General features: G+C 40.9%; 1 protein-coding gene and 1 long non-coding RNA gene across 8 annotated transcripts in view; one reads left to right on the top strand and one right to left on the bottom strand.

Annotated features, from left to right (window-relative positions):
- Nucleotides 1–19398, top strand: part of dlgap4a (discs, large (Drosophila) homolog-associated protein 4a) — a 72878-nt gene extending 53480 nt beyond the window's left edge. For 5 of the 6 annotated variants that reach the window (XM_086014764.1, XM_086014914.1, XM_086014684.1 and 2 more), the window contains 10 exons: nucleotides 613–848; nucleotides 1146–1223; nucleotides 1773–1920; nucleotides 4079–4319; nucleotides 13081–13496; nucleotides 13858–13955; nucleotides 15044–15480; nucleotides 15974–16065; nucleotides 16241–16390; nucleotides 17315–19398. In XM_086014764.1, coding sequence (XP_085870890.1) covers nucleotides 613–848; nucleotides 1146–1223; nucleotides 1773–1920; nucleotides 4079–4319; nucleotides 13081–13496; nucleotides 13858–13955; nucleotides 15044–15480; nucleotides 15974–16065; nucleotides 16241–16390; nucleotides 17315–17539 — 2121 coding nt within the window. In that variant the 3' untranslated portion in view covers nucleotides 17540–19398. The remainder of the gene's footprint in view (nucleotides 1–612; nucleotides 849–1145; nucleotides 1224–1772; nucleotides 1921–4078; nucleotides 4320–13080; nucleotides 13497–13857; nucleotides 13956–15043; nucleotides 15481–15973; nucleotides 16066–16240; nucleotides 16391–17314) is intronic. The other variant, XM_086015088.1, reaches the window with a different exon arrangement.
- LOC147153004 (uncharacterized) lies at nucleotides 2793–20503 on the bottom strand. Of its 2 annotated transcripts, none has more exons than XR_015082384.1 (4): nucleotides 20361–20503; nucleotides 20197–20256; nucleotides 15221–15467; nucleotides 2793–4302 (listed from the first exon to the last, which is right to left on the bottom strand). It is a non-coding gene; the product is annotated as an uncharacterized LOC147153004 (long non-coding RNA). The 2 variants fall into 2 exon arrangements; XR_015082397.1 differs by having other exon boundaries at nucleotides 15221–15427.
- Between the last annotated feature and the right edge of the window lie 184 nt (nucleotides 20504–20687).

Genomic DNA, 20687 nt, shown 5'->3' with positions numbered 1-20687 from the left:
AACACGGCATTCTGATTAATTTTGCGTTTATGGAATATGAGTAAAGCAGCAAAATCCACCCCATTTTTAGCCATCTCTCAGGGGGCTTCACTTTTGTCACTTCTGTCGACTGAAAATGACATCACAACTGTTCAGGGCACAGATAACGACCAATCACGGCTCAGCTTCAGAAAACAGGTGAGCTGTAATTTGTCGTTACCTGAGCAGTTGTAATGTCATTTTCAGTCGACAGAAGTGACAAAATGGCCGCCCCCAGCGATGGCTAAAAACAGGTGGATTAACTCTTATTCCACAAACGCAATATTTATCAGAATGCCTTGTTCCAAGTAGTGGGCCTGCATAGAAGATATTCTTGAAAAAAATATATGCTTGGGTTGACTTCCACTTTAAATGAAAGTTATTTGTGTTTTACCATTTTTTTACATGCTTGCATACAATAATTTTGATTGTGAATCTTCATTTCATAGCCCCCATAATTATATTTTAAGCCCATACTCATATTTCACAAACAGTCCTACAAATGCAAAAACACTATTCAACGTCTTATGGATGGATGCAGTTATCTGGATTACATTGACAAATCTTAACTGAAAATGTGGTTCTACAATTTAGGTTCCACTGGGGGACTGGGCTGGCACTTTAGGGCCGGGCCGAGCCAAAGGAACAGAAATCCCGTGCCGAAGGATGCGCAGTGGCAGCTATGTGAAAGCAATGGGAGACATGGAGGACAGCGAAGACTCAGAGGGTAGCCCCAAACCTTCTCCCAAATCCGCAGCCCGTCGCCAGAGTTACCTGAAGGCCACTCAGCAGTCCTTCAGTGAACAGCAGCCTCCTCCACCTGCACGCAAGTGAGTCCCACAGTACAAGAGGTCTTATTCATTCGTTCATTTTTATGTAGCACTCCACATTCCAGCAGAAATTGACTCAAGCTAGAGTGGCATAGGTATTCCTCACTTTTCCGATGTTAGACAGCAGGGGGCAACATCTAGTCAAAAATGGAAAACATTGCTGTATAGCAGCATGCTGCTTAAACTGTTCATATTGTGCTCTAGCTAATTAGTCGAAGCGCATGTGTCTTATTGGAATAAAAAAAAAGGATAGGTGAATATTTGCCATGTGTTTTACCCCTTCATCCACACCGACAGGCCTCGTGGCTACGCTCTCATGCGGGAGGATTTTCTTTGGTCTCCACTACAGAGTGCATGCTCTATGCAGCATCTGAGGTCAGTGCCATCCATGGGCAGGTTGTATGGCCAATGAACCGAGCCCACCTCACTTGCCCTCCCCCCACCACCCAGCATCATTTTTGGTCAAACATTCCCGCCAGTCTTTTTTGTCTCCGCCTTCTTTAACCTATACACTCTGCAATGTATTTTTCACAAGACCTCCCTTCTTTTGAAGCCCTTTTTGCACAACATGCGAAGTGACCGTGGCATCCCCTCAAGTCCCCTACTGCTTGGAGCACACCAATTTCACTAACTCTAGGTGCCAATTTTGCAGTCCAGAACAGAGGAAACTTTCCAGAAATAGTTGTGAGCTATAACAAGTCAAATAATGGCTTATGAAGCATAATTTCCTCATAAATGAATGTTTCCTCTGTGCTGCTATTTTAAACCCAAGAGTCACTCTTCACATATCTCCATTTTTAATCTAAAAATACCCAGGGGAACTTTGGAGTAGGATTTCAAGTTTCTCCTGGATATGAAAGGCTCGTCTCTGCAGTGCACTCTGAATGTCCTCTTAGAAGCTGATTATTTCATTCCCTTCCACAGCTCCCTGCCCTCCCTAAAAGAGCTGTCCACAAATCGGAGCCTCGACAACTTAGACTGCCTGGTGAGCCCACTCGAGACATCACCAGGCCACGGACATAAAGATTTCAGCCATTGCCCCGGTACTTTGGCCAGAGGACCCACCGCTCAGGTATGTGTGTCCGACTGAACTTTATACCAGTGTTTCACAATCACTCATTCTACATTCATACATCATAAAGTATTAAATGACCTTGGTCTCAATCTACTCACAAAATGACTTATTTAGTGTAAAATCTGGGCCTGACTTTAAACTGTCCATATGTCGATAGATGGACTGGAATTTACTGGTGAGTGTTGGTCAGTTCAATGTGCACGCCTCATCTCACACAAATTGAACTGGGATAGGTCCCATCTTTCCCGCAATCCCACTTAGGGCAAATGCTATAGAAAATAGATGGATGACATTTGTCCGTGTACTGTAAATATAAATTAACGTTGGCATTTTCAGACATGTGAGAGATAGTACTTGAAACAATATCGATGCAATTTGGATACAAAATTAGTAAATGTGATCAATAAAAATCAGCAAAAGGTATCTGTGGAACCTGCAAGTCTCATTTGGTACAGCCGCTCTTCTTGGGTGGGTCATGTTTTTGATTGATTCCTAACTGTACAACATCAGAGGCATTCATCAGAGTTTCCAAGTCAATAAAATGGATGCAGTGAGTGGATTGTATAATGAAATTACTCATTTTGCAGCTTGCGTGTAGTGAAAAATAGGTATTTGTTTTATTTTTTACAAAAAAAGGTGTATAATATGCTATATACCTATTATATGTTATTATATATGAAAGAGGGAGTTTGCAGTTTTTAGCCTCCTCTCACTAATTCCCACCCCGAGTCTAACCAAAGCAATGTACAATTCTCAAACATGGCCGTTCATAATACATGACTGAAAAGCGGTTTCACATTGCAGTTTGCGCGGCATAATGAAAACATTTTGCACCTCATCAAAACGCATTGAATCAATCAATCAATCAATCAATCAATCACATTTTATTTATATAGCACTTTTCATACATAAAAATGCAACTCAAAGTGCTTTAAAACATTCAAAGCAAAACATAGAATTCTCTTCAATCAAAAGAAAAGATAAATTATTTAAAAGTTGTTGAAAGCCAAACTAAAAAGGTGTGTCTTGAGCTTCCTCTTAAAAATATCAACAGTCTCTGCAGACCTGACATCCTCTGGCAGGCTATTCCAAAGGTGAGGACCAAAACGGCTGAATGCAGCCTCGCCATGCAGTTTGGTTGAATAGCAAATGTGAGAATCTGCTGCTGAGACAACAGAAGTAGAAGAAAGTAGAAGAACTGCCGAGACGGTCCTGAAAAGTTGCTGGGCTCACATCACTTAACGCACCACGGGTAGTTGGAGGTTGAGAGCAGCCCTGTGCTTACGCTGCGGCAGCTAGCTAGCTAGCATCGAGCTTCAGCTAGTAAAATACATTGCGGAGTCACTCCTAAATCAGTAATCATCGCTTCTGTGGTGGCGAATAAGCATCATTTATGACAAGTATCCTTCTCATGAAGGAATGATGACAAGCTGGAGAAGCCATGCTAATTGCTAAGCTAACCTAAAATTGACATGGCTAGTGCAAAGAGTCCTGAGTTTTGACTTTGACTTTTGAGGTCTGCACAAGAAAACATTCTCAAAATTAGATTACAGAAGATCTTGATCTTTTTTTTTAATCAGTTTCGATTTGCTTCTATACAATAAAGTACAGTTTATTGCTATACACAAAGTTAATTTAAGAAATAAAAACTGCTGATTCTATCAAAAGAAAACAATTGTTCATTCATATTGACATATCTTATTGTTTAATAAAAACGTTGCTTTAGATACCTGGGATTTACCTGGAAATATATTGGGTCTACAAAATTACAAAGTTGCTACTCAAATGAAGTGAAAAATAAAACAGATCCACAAAGGAAAACCTTATAAATGTCATGCAAATATGAAAGTGGGTAGTTATTAGCAATGCCAAGCAAGCGTTAACACTTAATCAAGCCGCCACTAGCCAGTCACAGTTGCTATCTGATGCCAGAATTTCTTCCTCGTAATTACTATAATACAAATTTTACCAGTATTATTTTTTTTTAATAAAATCACCTACACGTTTTTTGTGTAATTGATAAAAGTACCTGTGATAAAAGTACAGCTGAATGACATCAATAATGATCATCTCTGCATACCTGAAACCCAAGCAGAATGCATCTGAAGGTAGTAGTTAGTTAATGCATATTTCTCAGACTATTTTCTGCCCTTAGCGTGTGAGTCTGCACACGATCTTTCAGGTATACGGGCGTGGCTTTGAGCACTCTGTTCCGCACTGTGAGGGGGAATCACAGGCAGTGGAGGCCTTGGATCTTCCTGCGCCTACCTGCTTTAGGTCACGTAGTCACAGCTACCTGAGGGCCATCCAGGCTGGTTGCTCCCAGGATGAAGATACGGCCTCTGTGGACTCAGCCTCACCACCGCCCACCGCCAAAACCTACAACGCAAACACCAGTGAGTATTGTTCAACACAAACGTCTTAGGATATCATGTACCATTAAATAACCACATTATGAAATGTGCTCTACTGAAGACTGTGTATTTATTACTTATATGAAAGAATGATTGAAAGAATCGCTGAATTAAATACAATAAAACGTAAAAATTGAGCTTTTAGGTATGCTTACAGCATTTAACCACATTTAACCTTTAAGTTGTATTTTTTTTATTGGAAATACAAATTTTATTTAACTTTTATATGCCGCTTTTATATAAATGTCTAGAAGTTTGCCCTTTCAAACAGTGACTGATTTATTAGATTTCAAGGCAGTCTTCAATTACGTCTTCATAATTATGTTGTAAATTACATAATGCTGTTTTGTGGTTGTGAAAAGCTAACAAAAAAACCATAGGCGTTCAGTAAAAATGGGTTATGGATTTTTCAATTTATTACATATTTACTACATTTATGACATATATTACATTACATATGGCTGACGCCTTTGGGGCAATATGAGATTACCTGTTGACCTGACACACTGCATTTTATTTGTCATCCATGTTTGTGAGTGCCTGCCTCATTTGTGTCAGAATATGAATGATTTTAACGTTTCTAATCAAAATTAAATGTACTTATATAGATCATATAAATATAACGTGATCGATTTAGAATGACTGTACTGTATTTGCATTATCTCATCAAGATGGCAGAACAAGTCGCTTAATTGGCTACGCATGATTTCCCATGCATTCATAATGGTAAAGACTTTTGCCTAATGTAAGAAATAGTCGTATATTTCTGTATGAATGGTATTACTACTTCTCCTTCGTCTTGCATAAGCCTGCAGCATGCTATGCATGTTGCTATGTAAACTTGTGGTTTGCGTAACTAGGAGACTTTTGTTTTGATGACAGTTAGTGAGAGGTTGCAAAACCTAATCCACTGCGTCTAATTATGTATATAGTTTTCTTTACCAAAAGGGCAGAATAATGCATAAAGCTAAAAAACAACAACAACAACAACAACATGTTATCCTGAATATGCCGATCGATATTGACTGCATGGGCGAAATTGATTAGGCTCGATTTATTCGGTTACCGCAACATTTGAGCCAAACGACCGCTCACCTATCGTTGAGAGGGCGCCACGATGACACTTAAACCAATGGCTGTGTTCACCGGTGACATCGGTGACAAAACTGTCCAATTGCTGTTCATGAAATAATTCCAGACAAGACGTGTCCGCCAATCCTCGTCGCAGGGCGTGAACTACAAAATCCTCTTTCACAGCGTCGCTGTGTATCTGATGGCAGCGCTCGTTTCCCTGTCTGCTTCTTCTCGTCTCTCGTTCAATAAAGGACATCAAGTCATGCTCTTCCACCCGCCGATGGAACAGTAGGTCATTTAATTGCATTCTCCTCACTCGAGATTTGGATTCGGACTATTTGATGAAATCCCCGCTTTAGCAGAAGCACGCTAACCCGGGTTAACCTAAATTGCATTGTAGGTTTGACGTAGCTAGCTAACGTGGGTGAAGAAAGGAAGGAGATGCTGGCAGTAATGTGGCCGCCCTTGTCAGCGTGGCGTGAACGTGGCGACCGCTGACACTTTCGTGGGTGTGTTTGATCACGGATATAGGATTCCCCTGACTAACGTTGCTCAACGTGAAATCGCCTCGGCTGCGTGAACACTGCACACCGTGACAGCAGCGGGCGAGCTAACACGGCACAAGCTAACAAATCGTCAGGCGTCAACAGAAGGAACGGCTCGCTAATCACGTTCGTAATAATATGGCTAATATTTGCCGTACACGCCATCCATCGTGACTTATATACTGTAGTTGTGTGTTGATTATTTGAGCTCGGTTGCCAAATACAATTCAACCCTAACGTTTAGATCTTACTAATGCTTTCATTCTTTCATTTGGTGAACACTTAACTTTGGCATATGCTGTGGGAAAAATAGGCATCGTATCCCAGAACGGATTAAAAAAAAAAAAATCACGTTTCACTCTTCGCTTTTGAATTGAGTACTTCGGTGCTACATCTTGGTGGTTATTAACTTTACCTACTGAATTAATAATGTTCAGCTTCCTGCTTTGTGTACAATGAACGTTAGTGCTTTGCATTTGAGCAATTTAAATTCCTAAGTGCCCTTTAAAAGAAAAAAACTCGCCTGATCACCAGAGAGGGATGTGCACTCAAAACGTAATACAGTACTACTGTAATAGCAAGCTGTTAGCTTGATGAAGATTGTTTATTTCAGGAAGTGCAGCTTTTGTTATTGTCCACTTTGGCATTAATGTTTTAAACATCATATAGGAACAAGATGTGTTTATTGAATTGGCTGGCTTTATCTCAGCGTGTGGAGTGTCTGAGAATCACCATGGAGAGACAATGAGTCATCCTTAACTATTACACACACTTCCGCTCACTCATTGATGAGGTCATCTTTCGACCGAATGGGAGACGTATCACTAGTTTCACACTAAACTCCAAAGCAAGTGCACTGTACTTGTGGCGTTTGGGGCCCACACAACAGTACGGTTTTACCTTCATTAGCTTCACACTTTAAATGATGTGGCACATTAATTTTACTCTTGCACAGCAGCAGTTTTTCCTTGCTGAATATTATTGGCAAACTTTGCTCGAGGAAAAAAAAAGTATAATGTTAAATATGGAGGAGGGGGTCAGTTTCAATAATATTTTTTTGATAAAATTGGGCCAGAATTTCCCCCCAAAAAATTGTGCAAGTGGGTTCAACTCACAAACAAACTGCTGTCTTATTAGTGTGGTGTAGTGTATTAGTGTAAATCTAAATTCTTTCCGGTTGACGAGAAATACCATTGCTGTTGTAAATCATTGTAAAAGTAAAAAATAAACTGTGATGGGTTGTATATGGCTTTAACAATGAATATTATTTAATTGCGAAGCCAGTCGCACATATATGTAATCTGTTTCAGTATATATAGGCCAATTTCAGTATTAACTCACTTTCCAAAATATTAGAAAATGTGTATGTTGAACTGATTAAATATTAACATTAACAAATTCAAAGTCATAGATAATACTCAGTATGGCTTCAGGAGTAACACAACAACAGCACTGATTTGATCAAGAAGGTAACTGTATAGAAAATAGATTATTTCGTAGCATCAAACATTATTTCAAAAAGCCTTCAACATGATTGGCCATATCTTAGTTAAACAGTTAACCACTTTTTACATCAGAGGAAAACCATTATTGTTAATGTCATCTCATAAATAGACAGCCGTTCGTACAAGTGGGGGTGTTTACATCCATATTAAAGTGTATTTACCTGTGGTTTACCCTAGGGATTGGTACTAGGGCCCTTGATGTTTTTAATGTATGATAATGATGTATGTAATTCCTTAGCATAACTGCAATGACTTCTTTTTGCAGATGATACTACAATCTTGTGGATTTGAAGCAGGTACTAGTTGCGGTCCAAATACAATTAGGAAGGTAGTGGCCAAAATGACGGCCCCCTGAGATGGATGAATTAATCTGCTTAATTCTTATTCCACAACAGTTGAAAAGTAGGTGCTTACTGGACTACAACTATTTTTTTAAATCACTACACTATGCACTAGGTGAGGATAATACCTACTATAATCGGTTTGAATGTAATTGTCTGTGTAAAAAGAGTATGGGTGTTACCGGTACTACTGCACAAACTACTTTATGTACAGCACAGACATATGTGCATTAAGTGTGTTTCTTAACTAAGATGTTGATTTTTCTGTTAAAAAAAATCTTTTATTATTATTTTGGCGCATTGTTTAGGTTGTCTTTGTCAGTGGCTGCTGTTTCGCAAATGCTCTGTTTATTAAGTTTGGAGTAATACAGGGCAATACACCTGTTAACAGTGTGTAAATAATGCCAGGTCTGCCAGGTGCACTCCTGCATATCGGTTTCACATCCTGAACTTGATATATTTACATGATCAGATTATTCTGTTACCTTCTGTCCAACAGGATTTTCCAGTAAGTGCTGGTTTACTCGAATTTAGAATTCTCTGGGGGTGAAAAATAAAACTTTCACACAGTATAAGGTGTTCTATTTTAGTTACATTTTGTCTTGTTCAAATATATCATGTTCTCACTGTGCACAATTTGTGATGCAGTGGTTCTGAGGGACTGATTGGTTTTCCCTTTATCTGTCAGATACCCTGCTCAGCAATACATTGGCCTTCAGTACATTTGGAAGGGAGCCATCTTATTTTACCAAAGGACTGACCTTCTATCGTTGCTCTCCTTTTTAATACAAAACTTGGCTCATAATCCATAGTTTCACAAAGGTTGGGATTGTGAGCTGGTTATTTGTATCCACTGATATAAATCCGTGTATAAATCTAAAAAAAACTGTGTGCTTGCAACAATGTTAATACAACACCCTAATTAAATGTGTGTTTGACGATCAGGGCCCACTATGCATGGTGTTAAGTAGTGTTGCGCGGGATACCGTTAAGAGTACCGTACCCCTTTTTTTCGGCGTCAAAAACGTCTCATTACCAATTTTTTTTTTAACAACGGTATTAAAAAACAAAACACACAACACCAACTCTGGCAAGTATACATACGCGCAAAGCCGCCTGTATACCGACATGTGATTAACGCCTTAAGTGGCACGCCTCCTGCATGTGTGAGGAAGCTTCAAGCAGAGGAGCGCCCGCAGCTTCTCCGCTCCTCGTTGAAAAGAATGACGCCAGAAGTGATATGGAATTATTTTGCATACATGGCCGACAGCCATGTCAAGCCAACCGACATGGCAAAGCCGGTCTGTTATAAAACGACCGTTGCTCTGGGTGGGAACACAACGTGGTCAAGCACCTCTCTGACCGTAATCCAGCCCTATACCAACGGTTTAAAGAACGACAGGTCGTGATGCATTTCTAACACTTCCCTCAAAAATAAATAGAGTGTGAATTAGTTTGTTCAGAATTAGTTTGTTCAGAATTAGTTTTATATGACGAGGCGGTTGACTAGCTGACAGCGGATGCAGTCAAATAGGTTAAGAATATGGAATGGAATGTAAAAGCTTATAAATATATATATGTACATTGACATGTATACATTATGCTTATATAAAACTATAAGTGCAGGCATTAATCTCATTATTTAAAAAAAATGTCGTTCTTAAAATCGGAATTAGCTAATTTTGTGTCCAAAAAGTACAGAGGTTATACAGCGGGATATCTGGCCATCAAAATAATCATAACTGGCTACTGCGTTACAGTAGATGTCACACTAATGGCTCTATAAGCCTCTGTGCACATTTTCTACTAGTGACGTTTGAATAAATAAATAATCTGGGACTAGTTTTCTTAAAGTTTAATTTACATGTAGTCTAGCAAGTTTAGAAAGAAACAGTGTAATATATTTATATTTATCTCACTCCCCCACTTTAAAATGTTATTTTCTTATCAAGCAGATCCAATATTTTCAGCACTGACCCCTCCGCCCGCGCAGAGCGCATTTTGGGCTCCTGACGTCAATATCGGATGTATGCGACTCGGCGGTTCAAACTGCGGTCGCATTGCAAAAAATCCATTAGGTATCCAATATAGAACCACATATGAAAGTGGCCCAAAACTTACTGACTTAATAAAAAGACATGATACATGTCTTTGAGACAAATAACATACACTTCAGTCGGACACTTATTTATTTTGTCAAGCCACGTAGAGCCGCAACATAAGGATGAAAGAGCCGCATGCGGAGCTGCAGGTTGCCGACCCCTGGTCTAGGCCATTGTAGGTTCAATAGTTGTGGTCAAAAGATGACCACTTGAAATGAGTGGGGTGTGTAGTACAACATTCCCCAGCTGAGGGCGCACTCCCTGTATGGTTGAGGTTAGTATTTGGGTTTCAGTCAGTTGCTAGTTTGTAATTTTCAATGTTAGTGTTTTATAAAATGTACACATATAAGACGGTGCATCATTAAAGCCGCTAAGGAAATAGTTTAACACAAAAAGAAAAAAAAACATGCTACTTAAATGTCGAGAATTCATGTGGGCGGAGTCCAACGTTTCGGTTGAGCCACACCTCGAACTGCGCTCTCTACTCAAAAGAAGGGCGACATCTTTGTTGTGGTTTGGTTTTGGGTTCAAATTGTCCGATGAGTAGCAGAAAACTGCCATATGCAAAATATGCCACAAGAAGATTCCCTCCCCCGACACAGACACAAACCTCTTGTATCACGTAGCGAAAAAGAGCACATGGAGATCTTAAAAAATGTGAGTCAAAAAATTTTATGTACCAGGTGGGTTAAAACTAGTGTTGTTCCAATACCGATACTGGTATCGGGATATCGGGTGGTATCCCGATACCGGTATCGGGTGGTATCCCGATACCGCATTAAAATGCTGGTATCGGATCGGCCGGCACTAACAAATAAAACACCGATGCCGGTTATTGATACTAGTATCATTATTTGAACGCAGCGCGCATATTTGAGAGCCGCATGCGGAAGGGAAATACGAGGAGAAGCCTTATCATCGGTCTACTTATGTCTAGTTTGGTGAAAAAGGTCGCTATAAGGACATACATCGCCACATTGAAGGCAGTTGCTTGGGGGGACTTTGATGCTATCAAGAGCCTGCAATTACTTTGGGGGCATGTCGGCTGGATCTTTGTCTCGTAGAAAAGTATGTTGCTTTTGTTTGACCTTGTACATCGATCACTAGTTTAATGGTGTAAAACGTCTTTCATGAAATGGTTTGTGTCCAGATAAACTCGTCTTTATGACGCGTCGAAGCTTTTCGAGCTCGCCCTAGCTTGCTAACTGCTAACAAAGAGACAAGTTTGTTTACAACACATCGCTCAGCAAAATGTTCTATAATGTTCCATCAACGTATATGAAATCTGTATACCTATATAATTCATAGTTTCATGTTGAACAGCAGTGCGAAGTAAATCTTGAATGAAAAGTAAAAAGAAAACAATAACTGATATAAAGTCATCAGATCATAAACGTGTCTGTTGTGATGGTGTTAAGTGGTCACGTTGAAGATTTGACAGCCACTGTGCGTGTCTGCTTTCAAACAACTTCATTTTTGCCTCCGGTTAATTTGGATCACTGCCGGTATCACAAAATAAAATCTCTCGTTGACCGATTAGAGCAACCATAAACAGCGCAGGTGTTAACCATTTTTAGAAACACATAACGGACTTCTGTTATCTCACTCACTCGACCGCCTGCCCCTCTGGCAGCATACAAATGTGACGTCATGCATTGGGGGTCGGTATGTATTTTGTGTGTATATGTTACAGATACTTCGCAAGTGATGATTTAAATATGAACAATTTTGCATCCAAGAGAGTGCAATTCTTTAGAATTACAAAAAAAAATTGTGCTTATTTGGGATTTTTTTCAAACGGTGAGGTATCGGTACCGTGTCAGCGTCGGCCGATACTGCACAGCCAGGTAGTGGAATCGGTATCGGGGCCAAAAAGTGGTATCGGAACAAACCTAGTTAAAACGTAAAAATAAGTCAACCAAAAATATTGGGAGTACTTTGTGCGTGTCACTCTGTATGACTGATTTAATTTACATTTAACCATTTATATTACAAGTTTTGTTTGCACTTCTAGGCTACAGGTTTCTGAACTTCAAACAGAATGGGGATGTTTGTTTTTATATTGATACCTCCACAATGTTTGTGCAACTGCACTCTGAAAAAGAATTTGCGTAGCTTTTTGTTGTTCCTGAAAATGTCAAAAAAAAAATGTAATGCTTATTTACATTTGCATCCATCCATCCATTATCTGAACATTTTGTGCAAAAACATGTCAGCTACTGTGCTGCTTGTGTTGACGCTTGATAATTTGATAGAGCAGGCAGCACTACTGGAGGCATTTTTCATTTGCTGCTCTGTTTTGGGATTTAATTATGTTTGTGTTTTTAGCTGATGAGCAGTGACCTCACAATTACATAGTGTTGAGTTGCCATTTTAGTTTTTAAACTACAAATGCTAGAGTGATATTTGAAACCTTTTTATGGATTGGCTCGATTCTCTGTCCCGGCATTCCTGTGTGGAGTTCACGTTCCCCCCACATGGTTTCGTGCGTTTTTGTCAAGGTAATTCGTCTTCCTCTCGCGTTCCTAACACGTCAATCAGTTGAAGATGCAATTTTCTTGCGGTTATATAGCTTGAGTGACACTTTAATCTGTGTACTTTGTGTTTTGCGGTTTGTTTAGCCATTTGTACTTTGGGAATAACACCAGGGAGCCAATACATAAGTCACTGTTGTTTTGACTTAAAGGAACAGGCAGTTATTGACTCACAAGGGTGCCAAAAGTCCTCTTAGCTACTGGTACTTCACTTGCCTAATATTCATGTCAAACTTCTGTATTGATGGGGTAAAATATTAAAAGGGACACATTCATCATGGGACTTACTATTGGAGTAGGACTTTGAGCAGAGATGGTAATGAAGTGTGAAGGAGTGGCATGCAAAGGACATTCCCTGGAGTCAGACTGACGTCAGTGGAACATAAACCCACAGCAGGTTGACAAGCAAATAGTGGTAGCTTTTGCTGTGCTTGATAGAGGCAGCCAGCAAGAAGGACAAAGTCAAGGTTTTTTTTCATATAGGAGGAATGAATGCTTTTTTTTGTTTTGCCTGCACCTTATGCCATATGGCATTGCATCTTTAAAATCTTTTTTCAGCACTGAGCTGTTAAACTTAGGCCAGATCCGAGTGAGCGGGAATAAGTCATTCTGATCAACCTTTCTTTCTTTTTCTGTCCGCAGTCAATAGAAGGAAGGCTCCACCTCCAGTCCCGCCCCGCACCACCTCCAAGCCTCTCATCTCAGTGACACTTCAGAGCAGCACAGAGTCCGCCCAAGACACGTACCTTGACCAACAAGACCACGGCAGTGAAGCCAACAGCCAATCAGGATGCAGCAATTCCTCTGAGAGTCTCTGTAGCATCCGCACCAGCGATCTGGCTAAGAGGAAGCAGGCTCCCACTACTGACCCAGCTGCTACTCCTGCACCTGCTGCAGCCTCTGTGCCCCCTGTTCCAGCTCCTCGTGACCTTCCACCCACTACCTCTTCCACCACTTCAACATTTGCTCAGCCCCAACATGACAACCTGAACACTGGCGCCACTTTGGAGCAGCCCCCCACTGCAACCAAACGGAAGCTGTCCTCAATTGGAATCCAGGTCAGATTTGTTGACTCTTCGGTTGTGGATGAAAATCGTCTCAAAACTTTAGCAATCATATACACGTGCATAGTGAAATGAAATGATTCTAGCTATATATGAATGTCACAAACAAGTGTAAAATAGCTGAATAAAAATGTTTATCAAGTATTGAATATGGTATAGAAAATAAGTAAGAAGGCAATGATTGTGCAAAAGAAGTGGGGCTTAGAAATATGAAATCTCCAGAAAAACAAAAATGTAAAAAAAACGAACCCAGTTTTATGTATTGGAAATTTTGCGAGTTGGATTCCAGTTAGATTGCCAATCCATTACTTTCAGAGGATGCTTTACATGATTTATTGTTGTGTGTAATTATTAGGTGGATTGCCTTCAGCCTGTCCCAAGGGAGGAACCGTTACCCTTGACTGCCCCCCTAAAATTCCAGTCAATTGGAGTTCAAGTGGAGAACGGCAGGCCGTAAGTGTACACTCAAAGCGATCAGATGATAAGAATCCTAAAAGATGATACAGTATCAAAGGATATTGCTGAATGATTTACTTTTCCTTTGAAAGTAAAAACAAAATCTTGACAGTTCTTGAAATACTTCATTAAGCCTCGTTGCGAACAGCGTTATGCAAAATAGTTTTCACTCAGTGTATATCAGATTATCTTTGACTCAAGTTCTGATCCTTTTTCCTAATGTGGCACAATTGTTATTTATCTTGTGAGAATTGCTTAATTGGAGAGTACTGATTCCCGGTACCTGGTAATCTATGCTGATACTCAGCAGTACCATTTTTCTGATACTCAGCGTTACCACTTTTGCGTGTGTGTTTTCGTGGGAATAAATGTTAATTTAATCAAAATTCAAAAAAATCTATTCAACATTTAGTTTTCACTATAAATGTTAATAATAATAAAAAACAACCCCACAACAGAGTCGGTCGACTTCTTGCCGCCAGCCCTAATGAAAACCTGATTTGCAAGAGAAAAAACAAGGGCGGAAACGGAATCAGCGCAGAAAAATAATCTAGAAAAGTTAAAACAATGTAGTAAAAATTTGTTGACCAGTGTTATTACTCTACATTTCAATGACAGTGTTACATTTTCTTGAGAACTAAATTGCTTGCTCTTAAAATGGATGCAGCCCACTTGGGTTAAGATTTAATATCATTCTATCAATGGTATTTAAAAACCCCACATCAATGATACCATAATTTATCGTCATCGTTTCTAGGCAAATGTTGGCCTAAAAATATGTAACTGTGACAGATTTTCTGACCGATAGTATTAATCTGTTAAAAACAAATCTGAAATTGACCAAATCAAACATAGGAAGTTTCCGGCCGACACTTGCGACATGTGATTTGGTGCCATTTGATCCCGGCTGCCGTTTGTGCTCGTGTTCCTGTGTAGTAGAGGATATTGCACATCAGCTCTGTGGGTATTCTCATTGGCCTCAAAGTGGTAGTCAGGAATCTGTTTTCGAGGCATGATGTCATTGTCTTGTTTTTTCTCCCACCAAAGTGTCTGTCAAAGGCTGATGTTAGTGCATGTCTGTGCAGTCTTAGCCGGGACAGCAGCATGGCCTCCAGACAAAACACAGAGACCGAGCCTCAGGAGCACCACGAAGCCGCACCCTTCGAAAGCAACAAAGCCAACGGCACCAGCCCCAAAACCACAAATTCCAACGACTCCAGCGCTAAGAACAAAACCACGGAACAGCGGTCTCTTCAACAAACCTCAACTCAATCCAGAACGTCCACCTCGCCCCCGCAGACGCTGGACCCGGCTTTGGATCCTTCGTCACTGCCGCCGCCGGATCCCAGCCTGGCGAGCGGAAACTGCAACGCCCAAGGAGAGTCGGCGCAAGCCGGCGCGCCAGCTTGCCTCCGAGACGGGAACTGGTTCCTGAAGCTGCTGCAGGCGGAAACGGGCCGCATGGAGGGCTGGTGTCAACAGATGGAGCAGGAGACCAAAGACAACAAGCTGTCAGAGGAAGGTAAGAGATTTCAAGTTGGGAAAAGTACTCAAGTTACAAGTGATTATTGCCGTTTGCTCGGTTTCATCACCCCCAAAAAGGTGGGGGGAAAAAACCTCCCAGAATACCACTCGGGCCATTAGGCAGACCTATAATTGCACTTTCTGAAATGTGAATGAGTGGAGAGCCGACTCACTTGAGAGCCTCCGTCAGATTATCCGTCTTCTCGGCTCTCCGCAGACCTGAATGATAAATTTTCATTTCCATGCTAATATTAGGTGCAAAACAGCGGAATACAGATTTGGCATCCCTCCTGAGATTGAGTTAATAAACATCTTCTAAACCATCCATTTGCCGTCACAGAATGTTAAGTGCTCATATAAATATTTCATTACCATACAACAATCATTTTTGATGTGCAGTCAACTCCCTCCCTGGTCTTGATGCACTCTACTGACCGCCATCGGCCTTTTACGTGCTGTTTGTTCTAATGATTTATTTGTCTCATTTGTAGTATTGGGGACAATCCGCAGCGCAGTCGGCAGCGCCCAGCTCCTCATTTCACAGAAGTTTGAGCAGTTCAGGGGGCTCTGTAATGAAAACCTGGTGAGAGACTCTGCCGGAAGCATGAAATCCCTCATGATTCATTCACGACTAGTGGTGATTTCTGTGCTCATGTCCTCTCTAGTTTTTCTTCTATTGCCTTGAAATGGGACGCACGCATGCCGACACGGATCGGCTCAAAGCCGCTTGTTGATTCTGTCCTTGTATCGCCCATCAGAACGTGAATGCCAACCCACGGCCAACAGCGCAGGACCTGGCGGGGTTCTGGGATCTACTGCAGCTCTCGATAGAAGACATCAGCATGAAGTTTGATGAGCTCTACCAATTGAGAACCAACAACTGGCAACTTCCGGAGAAATCAGAGAAGGTGAATTTTGTTGGCAAATTAGTGTTCCCCCCCTTTTAAAGGGGGAGGAAACCCAAAAATGTTCTATACAAGAATATGTTCCATGCAGGCCCACTAGTTGAAACAAGGCATTCTGATAAATATTGCGTTTGTGGAATAAGAGTTAATCAGTCACAGATCACCTGTTTTCTGAAGCTGAGCCATGATTGGTCGCTACCTGAGCCCTAAGCAGTTCTGATGTCATTTTCAGTCGACAAAAGTGTCAAAATGGCCGCCCTGAGAGATGCCTAAAAACGGGTGGATTAACTCTTATTCCACAAACGCAATTATTTATCAGAATGCCTTGTTTCAACTAGTGGGTAGTTGGTCGTTACCTGAGCCCTAAGCAGTTGTGATGTCATTTTCAGTCGGCCGAAGTGACAAAATGGCCGCCCCCGGAGATGGCTAACAACGCGTGGATTTTGCTGCGTAACTCATATTCCACAAACACAGTATTAATCAGAATGCCTTGTTTCAACTAGTGGGCCTGCAGAGAGCATATTCTTGTAAAAAATACATTTGGGTTGACTTCTACTTTAAGCAGTAAAGCCCACCCGTTTTTGTTCATCTCAGGGTGGCTATTTTGCCACTTGCTGTCGACTGAAAATGACATCTCAAATGCTCAGATAATGGCTCAGCTTCAGAAAACAGGTGAGCCGTGATTGGTCGTTAACTGAGCCCTGAGCAGTTGTGATGTCATTTTCAGTCGACAGAAGTGACAAAATGGCCGCCCCCTGAGATGGCTAAAAACGGGTGGAGGTGCATTTTGCTGCTTAACTCAAATTCCACAAATGCAATATTAATCAAAGTGCCATGTTTAGACTAGTGAAGGCGCATAGAACATATTATTCCAAATATTTTTTTGAGGTTGACTTCCCAAGTGACCTTATTTTTCTGTCTCCGCAGGTTGAAAACAAGCAGCTTCCATCATCCGTGCCAAAGAAGCAATCTAAGCCCAGGCTGTCAGCCGGGAAGGACAGAAGCGTGGACTCTGCTGTGGACAAACAGCGACAAGAAGCCCGAAAACGCTTGATGGCGGCAAAGCGTGCGGCGTCTGTGCGACAGAACTCTGCAACGGAGAGCGCTGACAGCATCGAAATCTATGTGCCCGAGGCACAGACTCGGCTCTGAGTGGGCCTTCACCTGTCATCGGCGTCTCCACTCGCTCCAGACAGAACTGAGTCGGTCACACATGCACAACGGATTCATCAGTTCAACATGCGGATCCAAACATTGCAGTCAGCCTTTGCTCCAACGGGACCGAAAACAACCATGCAAGATGTTTAATACGATTATTATTGACATTATGCCAATTATATTCTCCCCAAGTATATCAAGGCTGTCTGGGATGTGCGAGTACCTTTTTAGACAAGGACACAGTGAAGAATCTTGCTATTGCAGTAGTTTACCGTCCCTCAACTCTCGGGAGTGGACCGACAAGTTGTGGCTGCCTGGTTTACGACGTGAGCTACCATCCACACACACTCAGGATACACACGCAGGTGTACTCGCTGACCACAGAGTCTTCCTGTTCTCTATTTGTACATGGCTGCCACTCTTTGGCTGTACTCTTTACCGTGTAAAAGTTATGGGATGAGGTTTAGAATGCAGAGAACCAGAGGAAGGCAGTAGCATATATATATATATATATATATATATATATATATATATTATAAATAACACACTATTATGATGTTCATTTTGTAAATGTTGTATACCAGATTATTTGTTAGAAAGAGCTGAGTGTTCAGTACCAAGGTAGTTTTTTTTTGGGTTTTTTTTTTTAAATAGATCAAGTACATGTACTGTCAGGATATCTTAGCACTTGATGCAATCATTTTTGCCTTCACTCTCCCTTACCTTGTCTCACAAACGCACACTACATTGTCTGTGTCTGTGAATATCATCATTTAAGTCTTACATTTTTTTTTTTTGAGGTGGTATTTTGGGAAGCACTGCTCAGCCAATGAGCATTGGAGGAATGTATAGCACATATGCATTTTACAGCTCATTCCAACTTGATCACTGCACTTTCACCTCAGATCAAGTTTTCCTTGTCTTTATTTCTTTTGTTCACCAAATCATTGACTTTCGCTGCAACATGTGACGTAGGGGACCAAGACACCCACCACTTGATAGTCATTCCCGTTTAGACAGAGAACGTGAGAGTGTGGGAGTTTGCATACCACTGAAATGGAAGAGCAATAATGAAATGGAGTTTTATCAGTGCATGTAGTGCAGGACATGCCCAATCTTAAGCGATTTAACTATTTGCCTCTGAAGGCTTTCTTTCTTGGCATGAAGGATGAATGTTTCTTGCACTTGTGAACTGTCTTTATCCACTTGAATCTCAGGTTGAAAGCTCAAAGTCAGCAGTAAGAACCAACCACTATGAATCAAACGGAAATGTATACCAATCACAAATGTGAACCAAGTAAATTATGAAATTGTTCTAACCCACAAGATGGTTCATTCATAGATTTTGGTGCAAAGCACAGGCATCCGTTTTTGCCGACCACTTTTCACTCCCACCCATGTTAAGTCATGAATAACTGTGGTACTCCCCGTCCATCTGATTTCGAGCTAAAATGAGGTCAACCTGTAATTCTAATCACTTAATGGTGCTGCAAGGGATTTCCTTTTGTGCCAAGGCGGCAGTGGTCATCAACATCTGTGTCGTTTGAGAACGTTTTTTTAATTTAAGGTGTTTTTATTATTTAATGTACTTAAGTCTTAGTAAAGGTTGTTTGCAGCACTCCCAATGGTACACACGTGGAGCCACTAGTCAGACTTACTCGCCCCCTACTGGTCAGTCCCTGCGTTACACTCAACGATCATGTCCTGCCCGGTTTTAAATCAAAGCAAAACATTGAATTGTCAATGTTGGCAATGCATCCTATTGTTGTTGATTTTATTTGAGTTGTATTACATCAAGAGTGGACATGTGCATTTCATTGTCCTAAGAAATCATTAAACATCCCTTTGCTACATGTCCTGGTCATCAATCTTGGGTCTTTTTTTTCATACATTATTACAGCTGCTCACATTAAGATATTTGTAAGATTTACATTAGACCCTTTATTCTGACTGCAATGTCAAGCATGGCTTTCACAGGTGTAAAAAATATTTATATCTTGAACGAGTAATCCAGTTCGGGTTTTGTGTGGAGCTTTTAGTCTGTGAGGTGTTCTGGAAACGTACGTAGAAGACTGATCCCTTTATTCATTTTCATTATGAGAGTATGAGCAATTTGTTTACCTGTACTTCCTGAGTTTCCAAGGGCTACAAAATGGGCACGTGTTGCGAAGGCACAACTCTGTCGAGACACATTTTTAGAGGCGCTATATTGTACTAGTGCATTTCTTAATGCAAGTGGTACATCTAATTTGGGCTGTCTGGTCGACAAAGACGTGCCAATTCTGGCGTCATGACTGCAAATTCACCCTTGGTGATTGCGCAACAAAAAGTGAGGGAAAAAAACTCTTGCTAATATATTTATACAGTACTACAAACTAAGCACATATCTGAGAGATGATGGTTTGGTTAATGTTATGTGTTCATTTGACACTTTGAGGCTGGTTTCTTCTGAGCGCTTAAAGCATTCTGATTGCAACCTGACATTTTCTGAATAGAATTAAAGTGGGATATGCCACTAAATGTTTGAAGTGTGTTTGTTTTTCTTTAAATTAAATCGTGTCTATTTTCTGCTAACTACAATAAATAATTGGACATATGACAGGTCAAAAGGACAAAAAAGTCAAGTGTGTTGCTCCCTTTGGAGCCCATACCTGAATCAAGTTGAAAATCCGTGAAGTAACCAACACTTCATTCTGACAGACTCCCAGCACCTTTTCAATAAAGACAATTTTTGTTATGTCAGAAACATGCTCTTCAGATTAGAAATCAGAGCTACTGAGAAAGTATAGGATGGATATAATTAAGTAGTAAGTACTTTGACTTTGAAGTTGTCAACTGACAAAAGCGTCCCCTTGCATCATAAATAATGGACATAGCGCTCGCCACTGGTTCCATTGTGAATAACATGCATAGATGTATTACCAGAGCTGGGCATCGCCTAACCGCCACTGCGTCACCATCCTGCATATTTAATCGACCCACGTGGTCCCGGTCCATCCCTCGTCGGCGACAGCCAATCGACGTCGAGAACATAATCTACACGTGGCACACAGGCGCCTGCATGAGCAGAAACGCCCCCAAACAAAGAGAAAATATCAATCGAAACCAACAGACAGTAGACACAGAGTGGTGATATGGGATA

Source organism: Filicampus tigris, chromosome 1 (genome assembly GCF_054856515.1).
Source record: "Filicampus tigris isolate MCC_2025a chromosome 1, RoL_Ftig_1.0, whole genome shotgun sequence".
In the NCBI taxonomy this organism is placed as follows: Eukaryota; Metazoa; Chordata; class Actinopteri; order Syngnathiformes; family Syngnathidae; genus Filicampus; species Filicampus tigris.
Note: the sequence above shows the minus strand (reverse complement) of the source record. Positions and strands in the feature narration are given on the sequence as shown.